The following is a 9821-nucleotide window of genomic DNA, read 5'->3' as shown; positions in this document are numbered from 1 at the left end:
TGGATTAACAAGATTAAGAAGTAGTTCAGTGGAAATGATTCATTTTTTGTTCAGCATTAATGTGAAACTAGAGTGTAGCTTCTCCTGTTTGTTTCAGGACGGTGCTATTCGTAAGCTCTCAGTTGTAGAAATTAAATAATAAACTATCAGGTTAATTGTGAAACTGTAGCAATAAATAAATTCCACTACAGTGTTGTCTTTCCAAGTTGGGTGTTAGCATTGCCTTTTCATTTCTCAGTCTTCTCCCTTTATTGTGCTCTCACTCTCACTTTCCCACAGCTAAGATTTCAGGAAGCCGACATCCTCTTCTCCGCGTGTCTCTCGCCGCCTGTTCCTGTATCTCCTTAATTCTCTGAGTTCAGTTTCTCGTTCTGTGAATCTATACCTTTCAATCCTTTTATCCTCCTATTCTAACTGGCTCTCTGAATATTTGGCCGAAGCTCATGTTCCACACCCGAGCCACCGCTTCCTGGTCATTAGCAGTTGTCGAAACGGAGAGCACAACAAGTTAGTTAAGGTATGCAAGGGCCTGAAACCATACTGCTGTCAGTGCATAAGAAGCTAAAATTACAGCCTTCTGGTCGTATGGATCTGCCAACCAGTTAGGTTGCAGATTCCCTGGATAGCTTGAACTTTGACCTTTTTTGAAGTGCAGTCACGTTATCTTATTAGAAATTGGCCTTTTCTCATAATAATGTTATGCATTTTGTAATTAGACCTCACTCTGAGCATCCATCAGCACAACAAGTTAGTTAAGGTATGCATTTCTGCTGTTTTCAACCAACCTGGTCGTTGTTTGCGTACATACACGATATGAAAAATAACTGTTTTGTTAGATTATAGCCAATGGGTTTGAGATTGAATTTCTGTAAATGGAAGCAGGTAACTTGGTATTCATATGGATCATGTTCAGATACTGCAGTTTTTTGAGTGCCTTTTGATAATGACATGAGCCAATGTCATTGTCCCATCTCTTTAAAATCATCCGAAGGTCGACTCCAGCTTCTGGACCAGTGAGCACATTTGGGCTTGAAGGAATTATTTGCATATATCATCTGCAAACACAACAAAACCACAAAACCAAAATGTTACAGACGCTGACTCTAGTGTTTGACACTATTTGGGTAAATGGAAAACAAGAAATCCAGGATGCAAACATGCCATTTACCAGTGAGTTAAATACAGGGAGAGGTTACAGTAGGCTGATGTGCCATATCCTCATGTTACAGTCAATTTACCACACAGTCTAGGAAAACTTGACCTCTGTCAACCATTCACTTCTGGGCAGCCGCTTTGGTATGGCTCCAAAATGGTTTGTACACTTTCCAAAGGAAATGCTGTACGTACGCGTAGTCTTCGACTAAAGAAGGAAAAGAAATGCATAAAGATTTCCACAATCATCCAGTAGCTTTATCTTCCTGCCATTTGTTAAGGTTACATTAAGCAAATTAGATCTAAAAAAAACCCCATGATTAAACAGTGATGGATGGGATCTGCTCACACCGTGAAGCTGCACGCTGAGATTAATCTAATTATTCTAGTCTTTGTGACATGGAGGGATGTATTACAGGGTTGGCTGGTAAGCTACTGTTCATGAGCTGACCACTAGCATGCTAAGCTGGCATCCCTTAGTCACACTTCCTAAAGCTTCTTTTTTCCTGTTTACTGAAATGTTTACTCCCCCTTGCCACATCAGTTGAATTAAACTTTTTAATGAAAGGGGGCGGGGCTTACACTAGTTGAGCTAACAATCATGTAATCACTACATGAGCTGATTTTTTTTTTTCTCCCCCGTATAATTTTCTGTTGCTAAATCTTGTGTGTCCAGCAGTCCTCACATTTAAGAAAATCTTCCAAAAATAGTTTTTCAGGTCAATCACCCATTGAGCATTGATCCAGTAGACTGCTCTTTTCTGTTGTTAGCCTTAGAGTCTGAACAGCTTGGGGAATTGTAGCTATCTGCTTAAGAAGGTCAGGGCTGCACTTGCTAAGCTACACTGTTGCCTCCGGGCTGAAGGTGAACTATGTCTCTAAGACACTGAAGAGACAAAGTGGTGCTGCACATTTGGGTGCAAGGAATGGTCACTTGTAATTACAGGTTTGTTGAACATGTCGGAGCAAGCGTGGCATGTCTGCTTCATTCAGCTGACCTTACTGTTCCTGCAGACTTTAGCTGAAGCTGCTGAAGTATTGTGTTTTCACTGTAGAGGGTGGCTCCAAAAGGCTGTTAAGATGTTGGTCAACCACTTGTAGTAGTTCTTTCTGAGAATGACTGCGTTGAGCTTTTGAGTTGCTGTTTCTGTTTGCACATATGCGGCATCATAGCCAGGCAAACGGTAACTCTTGTGCTGCTTGTTTCATGCCAGTGAAGCTGTATGATAGAAACATACATACACGTCAGTGATCTCCTTGTAGTTGCGTGATCTGTGTTAATTATATTCGAATACATGTATTAAAGGCTGCAATGTTTTTTCTTAACGGCACCACTAACGTCTTTGCTGGAAAATTTATTTTATTTTATTTTTTCTGTCTCTTCATCACTTAAAGTTTGGAATGTAAATTCTGAACTGATCCAAATCAAAATAATGAAAATAAAACAACATTTGGCCCGTTTAGTGCCACTATGAATGATTTTGCAGTTGAACTTTAATCAGTGTTATGCATTTGCATTATTTTGCCAACTCTGACATTTATTAGCACAACATGACTGCTTGGAGAATTAAATAGAATATTACTACTTATTTTAATATTTGTTCAGTCAGCTGTGATTGGACTGTATGTGATCTGCCATTTTATCGCTCATTCACAAACACTCGCACACGAATGGGAGCACCAACCCTGTGATTAGTGGACAACCTGCTCTGCCACCTGAGCCAAAGCTGCCTGGTTTCAAGTTTAAACAAATAAGCCACTGTAGGAGCTGAGCAGATACTGTGGATTTTTTTCTTCTCAGGTTGTTTTGACTCAGTATGTTGCATTTGAATTTTCTGCATTCCTAGAGCCGGATGCTAAGACTGTGGAGATTATCTGACTGTTCACAATGTGGTTCTCAGTCCAACTGTTTTTCTACCTGCACTATTTAGCAATTCCAATAACGTTTATTTAGTCCTTTACAGCTCTCTAGAGTTTATAACTGACCATTTCACAGCAGACTTATGGGAAATCTGACTGCTAAATTACCCACATTGTAAACAAGCAAACCTTCCAAATCTTGGCTTGATTTAAACGTTCAGAAATTATTAATATAGTCATTCAGCACTTGCTCTGTGTGTCTTCTTTCCTTTTAGGATATGTTAAATTTCCTCAAAGCCAATACAGAAGGCTTTATCATCTTTTCCTCAGTTGTTAATTTTCACTAGCTCATGCTAATCTGTTTTTACAGTTATTTTTACGAGTCGCCGATAACCATGTTTTATGTGGCTTCCGTTCCACCTGTAATAATGAGGGGCCCCGGGCGTATTGTTGAAGGTTGTGTAGGTCTGTTTAAAAATGGGGAAATAATTTTATATTTGTTGCTTGTGGTGCTGCATAACATAGTCTGGCTCCCAGGATCTTACCCTCTATCTCATCTTTGCAATCTCATAATTGGCACGTTCTGCATGTGTGTTACAAGTAGTCATCAATAAACGTGCATTCCCATGTAAGCATGCCCTATTACACTCTGCTTACATAAAAAAGGTATTTAAAATGGCAAACTACCAATTCTAAGAAACTATGACATTATCTTTTAATGGATAAAATATTAACAAAACCAACGAGGTAAAGTACTTGTTAGTTTCTTGAACTTGCGCTAATGAAAGTCTTGTTTTCTTATTAATGTTATGATTGTAGCATTCAAATAACTCTTCCATATTATGTCAGCACTTACTTAAACAAAAACGTTTCGTGACTACCATACGGACGTGCGGTTTTCTTTTGAAAGCTATAAAAATGATGCTCAAACCTTTTCTTGTTTGCAGAGCATTTTGAGTAAAATGAATGTTGAACTTCACATGAATGTTAAGAAGGCGTACCCTGCATTTAGTGTGGCTGTCATAACTCTGGTAAGGCCAGAGATCTGAGTCGTGGCTTAAAGAAACAGCTGACAAACGCATTTGTATGACTGATGCAAACAGTAATAAACTAACACTGTAATCCTGCGAGATGTGGACAGTAAACATAGCAGCTAAAGTTGGCTTTGTGAAGCTGTCAAATCTACAAATTAACACTTTAAAAACTGCAAACCAAATGGGAGGGTTCACAGTCCAGTGCCAACTCGCACACCTTAGTGCAACACATACAAATTCCCAGTTAGTAAATGTGTGATATTGAGGCTCTGTAACAGTATGGGCCCTGAACAAGCTAGGCACTGATGACATACACCTACTAAACTTTTCAGAAAGATGACTTCACGTTGTAAAAAGCTGACCAAACTAGATCCTGACATTCCTTCAGTGTCAGCGATTGTATAGTAAGAGTCACGTGGTTGAACCTCAGTCAGAGGGAACCTCAGACTAGGCTTCTCTCAATGTTCAGATTACAGAAAGAAATGCATAGTGTAATTTTCTTCAAATATCAGTATCTGCCAAAAAGATCTAAGTTTACATCTACCTGCGAGACTCAAATGATATTCCCAGACCTATAAAAACAACAGATATGCATTTGTTGGTGGTAACAAAAAGGGCCTCACCCAGATGTTTTGAGGAAACTGTCTTTAAGAGGATGTGCTAAAGAATGAAAATGCTTCATTTATTCTGCCAAAGAAAGAGGGGACTTTCTGGATGGAACAAGAAAATGAAACCAACAGTTTCTGCTTTTTGATCGTGTTCGAGTCTGTGTTTACCTACTGATCCAAGAGCAGATAAGTCCCAGCGCTGCTCTTAACTTTAATAGATGCTATCAGTGTTCAGCAAAGTTTAACTTTAACAAAAGATTGAAGCGGGAATCCCGGGATTGAAGTTGTTTGATATATTAGGTGAGATTGGTTCTTTCCTGACATGTAAAAAAACAAAAATAAAAATCTTGAGCTGATTCCAGATTAAACTACTTGACAACAAGCCCTTATCCATGACTACCCAGGTGATGCAACAGGTCTGTTTCTAGTTCAATTGCTTGAGGAGCTGAATAGGCCACTGCAGGTTTCATCCAGCTGTGCACCATCTGCTTTGTCACTTCCTTAAGGGCACAAACCTCAGAGTTATCTAAAATCAGACCTTTTTTAAGTTGGTGTGCAGACGCACAGGCATGGCACTCAGGTGAAACGATATATACCAGAAATATTTCCTTTCTTACATTTTTGATTGTTTGAGCACAATGTGAATCATGCGATCAGTGAAGGATGTGAATGTCCATTGGTGCTAGATGTGTATGTTGGAACAAAATATTTCGTTTAGTTAATTATTTTAACTCTCTTAAGAAGAGGGACCAAAAAAAGTAGCTTAATATTAGCTCTCACAGGTTGTTGTACTGGACAGGTAAATTATAAATAAAATTAATAAGAAGCACTTGCTTATAATATAAAGGGTGACGTGAACCAGGGAAATAAAAAGGTCTGCAATGGCCTCTTTTTGTAGTTTATGCATCCACCCAAACAAACAAAAAACTTTTTTTTTTTATTATTATGTTTTTTTTTTTCAGAACTGTTCAGTACTCTATTAGACCAAATAAAAATTAATTGAACTCGGGTCTATTATATTCTTTTTCTGGATATTCTGTGTTTGTTTGTAGGTTACAGGACTAGTTAATATCAGAATTGTTAAACCTGATGTTTATCTGCTCACCTTTTAAAAATTCTGTAGATTTTGTAACAATTGCATTTTCAATCTTCCTTTTGCCAGATTTGCCTGGTTTGCAGCCCTGATAATTATTAGCCTTTAATGTGTTTGATTATCAATGAAATGACTTTGTCATATTGCTTCAGTGACTGAAGATGGTGGAAGATGTCCTGTGATTAGTAAGGTGGAGGAGAGGAGATGTCTATTAGTTGAATGTCCTCATGTGATGATAAAGAGCGAGTTTGCCAGCATGGCCCTGCACTGTGCAGCACTGCCACAACCCTAAATCCCCCCATCCCCTATCCTTTAAGCAGCGAGCTGACCATCTGTTCGAGACGCCCTAACCCAGTGATCAGAACACACGCTGATACACACAGACGCAGTCGAGTCACACAAACAGGAAAACATTGCACTCAATTAATTCCAGTTTATGGATTCAGTAGTAAGCAGTAAGACTGAGTGACTTATATAAGATCGAAAGAAGTAATGCATATATATAATTCTGTGTGCGCCTGTATGTGGACCATGGCAGATGTTTGTATCAAAGTTGCTGAAGTGACACACAGAGTTGGATATGGGGCAACAGGAAATGACCAGGGATGGGTGCAGCATTGTATCATTTCCCTGCTGGAGTCCTTTGTACTCGTCTCTGTGCACCTACTATATGTGTCCCTGTTCCATTTCCTGTTTTCCAGGGTTTTTCTGCTGGGGTCATGGTGCTCATGTAATAGTTGGTGAGGAAATTGATCCAATTTATTTTCAGGCATTGTAATATTAAAGATAAATTTCAAACTAAAATGATTCCTCTAAGGAAAACAAGATATTTTTATGACGGATATCTCATAATATATATTTATATTAATTCACATATGGTCAAACACAAGTCAGCGTTTGCGCGATAAAATACTGGGGGGGGAAAAATGTCTGGGTGCTATTGACAGGTTCAGAATCAGAATGTCTTTATTGTCATTGTCGCAGGTACAACGCAATTACAAGTGGTCTCCAATCAGTACATCACCCATAAAAATATAAATGACCTCTTGGAGTGACAATTCTGTAAGTTTAATGTCTTAAACCTTCCTAATGACAGCTGCAGGGAAAAAAAAGGTGGTTTTCTTTTTTTGGGGGGGGGGGTTGGATTAAGGCCATTTTCAATCTCCACACAGGTTGTACTTGGAAGCATCATGTTTTTGGGGTTTGTTGCCAGGTATTTTGTGCTTTCCTTTCTCAGTATTGTTATGAATCAGGAGCACCTAAAGGGAATTTCTGTACAGTTTTGAACCTGACAGGAATGAGCTGATTCATTTGATAATTCAAATGAAGGTCCATGTATGTTTTTTGTGAATTCATGTGCTAATCATGACATAAATGGTCAAGTGGTGACATTTTATTGTCAAAATGTGATATTTTTCCTCTTTCTAAGTAACAAAGAACCTTCTTTGACCTTTATTCAGCAACGTCCATAAGGCAAAAAAGAGATTGTGACCACTGTAACAGTTAAATCAACTTCGATTCTTGCCAAGTCTTTATATTATGAGTCTGGATACATTCAGTTTACTATCAAGCTACATGAATATTCCTGGGATGTCGAGTTTTAGATGAGCATATTACCAATTTTATTAAATAACGTTCTACATGTAAACTGCTTTTATGAATTAATGTGTGGGTGTGGATGGGTGTGGGTGTGATGACACACAAGACTGTAATGTTGCCATCGTTAGATGAGGCTTCAGATGTGGTTGGTAGACACACATACCAAAAAAATCTGTCTCCCTTGTTCTTAATTAATTTTTTTTAAATTTCAGCCTTATATGGCATAAATGATCATATTTGCCAAGTAATTATGAGGTTTGTTTACTGCAAGTCTGAACATGAACAAAAATCTACAGTTTGCCTCCAGCGCTCTGTTTTGTTTTTTAAAAGCAGACGTTACATCCTATCACTGTATTCTTGCAATGCTTGATTGTACCTGAACACAGTGTAGTGCATATGAACTCTTATCATTTGTTTCAAAGGGGGATGTGGGCTGCTGTATTCTTTAGTTTTATTATATAAGAGTACATGGATGTTTGACCTTTCAAGAGCAACTTTAGGTTCATTGATTCTATCAGGGGTGGTCTTTGCTTAGCAGCTTGGTCATTAATTCCAGCTCTTTTCCTGTCCTCGTCTGTCCGTGGCCTCTGCTCGCCCCGTGATGCCCCTCTGCTGTGTATTAAAGCGGGAACTTGTGAATGGCGTGATTGTGCATAGAGTAAAGAGGATGGCAGCTGCTGGCAAGAGCTTATGTGTGTGTGCTCGGCAGTGTGGGTGTGTGCTAATGGTAATCCTGTAGATCCTCATGGCCTCTCCTTTCTATGAGTGTACATGTCAGGATCCCAAAAAAAATTTGGCCCACTGGCAGATTACATAACAGCACATGGTCTTTGTGTCATAATCTGCCAGATTTTGTAATCGGGCAGATTGCAGAGAGCTGCGCTGAAATGCCTGGCCTTAACTCACTAGATTTTCGAAGGTTCATTTCAGTTTTAGCCCAGAGACGTTCTCAAAGCCTCCAGGAGTTTAAAAAAAAATTTGTACTTGTTGAGGTTAGATTAAGTCAGCTATGATGAGTTGAACGGAAGTTTATTTTTTCATTGCTTTTGTCATGATAACTAAAGAAGTCTGGCTGTTGATTTAGAAGAAAAAATGGCTGATCAAGCTATCAAGTTGTTATTTTTTTTTTTTTTTAATCAACCTTTTTGTTCTTTCTTTTGCAGTGGTAATGTCTTGAATTGGTGGATCCTCCGACACAGTTAAGAACATGCCAGTGCCGGGCTGCTGCTAATGGGAGCTCCTGATCCACCATGAGTGCTCGTGATGGCGTTGGTGGCATGGGCACCCTGGGTCGTCGGCCGCGCTTCGAGAACTCGGAGTTAACCGTGCGCATCTACCCAGGCGCCCTGGCAGAAGGCACAATCTACTGCCCAATCAGCGCCCGCAAGACCACCACAGCCGCTGAAGCCATTGAACGTGTCATTGAACGGCTCAAGTTGGACCGCTCCAAGTTTTATGTTCTGGCTGAGGTGAAAGAATTTGGAGGTGAAGAATGGATTCTGAACCCCAACGACTGTCCCGTGCAGAGGATGATGCTCTGGCCCCGTATCGCATTAGAGCACCGGCCGCTGTCAGGTGGCGAGGATTACCGCTTCCTGCTAAGGGAGAAGAATCTGGATGGCTCGATTCACTATGGCGGCAGCCTTCAGATGTGGCTGCAGGTCACAGAGGAGCGCAGGCGCCTGATGGAGCGTGGACTGCTGCCACAGCCTGAATCTCAGGGTGACCATGCAGATATGTGCTGCCTGCCAGAGCTCAACGAGCGCACGCTGCTGGACAACCTGCGCTCGCGCTTCCGCCAGGAAAAGATCTACACTTACGTTGGAAGCATCCTCATCGTCATTAACCCCTTCAAATTCCTGCCCATCTATAACCCCAAGTATGTGAAGATGTATGATAATCATACACTGGGAGATTTGGAGCCACATATTTACGCCGTGGCGGATGTGGCTTACCACGCCATGCTGCAGAGACGGAGGAATCAATGCATTGTTATATCTGGGGAGAGCGGCTCTGGGAAGACGCAAAGCACAAACTTCCTCATTCATCATCTGACTGCTCTCAGTCAGAAGGGTTTTGCTAGTGGAGTGGAGCAGATCATCTTGGGGGCGGGGCCAGTATTGGAGGTAAGCAAAACATACAGTCACTGGGTTTCAGTCATGCAATGTATACATAAGAGGAACAGGAATGCTGTCACCCATTTGTTTAAGTTCTGTTTAAAGCCTCGAGTTTAGCATTTTTGTCGGACAACATTTTTGTTTTTTTTGAAACCATAAGGGGTGAAACTAATTGAGAAACCTTTTCAGTTGCAAGCTAGCCACACCCAAAAGCATACTGTGCTTTATTGTCTATTTTACTCTGTGAGACTCCTATATGGGAGTCATATCGCACATATTGGTCTGTGCGATATGACCAAAATCTCATATCCCGATATAAGACATCTATCATCCCGATAACGATATAAATCACAAAAAT

The 9821-nt window shown here is 40.2% G+C and overlaps 1 protein-coding gene across 5 annotated transcripts in view; it reads left to right on the top strand.

The window, feature by feature from the left end:
- The window catches only part of myo9aa (myosin IXAa), a 95773-nt gene that overhangs the window by 11136 nt on the left and 74816 nt on the right, over window positions 1-9821 (top strand). For all 5 annotated transcript variants that reach the window (XM_005743969.2, XM_005743967.2, XM_005743968.2 and 2 more), the window contains exon 2: window positions 8510-9472. In XM_005743969.2, coding sequence (XP_005744026.1) covers window positions 8597-9472 — 876 coding nt within the window. In that variant the 5' untranslated portion in view covers window positions 8510-8596. The remainder of the gene's footprint in view (window positions 1-8509; window positions 9473-9821) is intronic.

Source organism: Pundamilia nyererei, unplaced genomic scaffold (genome assembly GCF_000239375.1).
Source record: "Pundamilia nyererei isolate P.nyererei 1_Seehausen unplaced genomic scaffold, PunNye1.0 scaffold00137, whole genome shotgun sequence".
Classification (NCBI taxonomy): domain Eukaryota; kingdom Metazoa; phylum Chordata; class Actinopteri; order Cichliformes; family Cichlidae; genus Pundamilia; species Pundamilia nyererei.
Note: the sequence above shows the minus strand (reverse complement) of the source record. Positions and strands in the feature narration are given on the sequence as shown.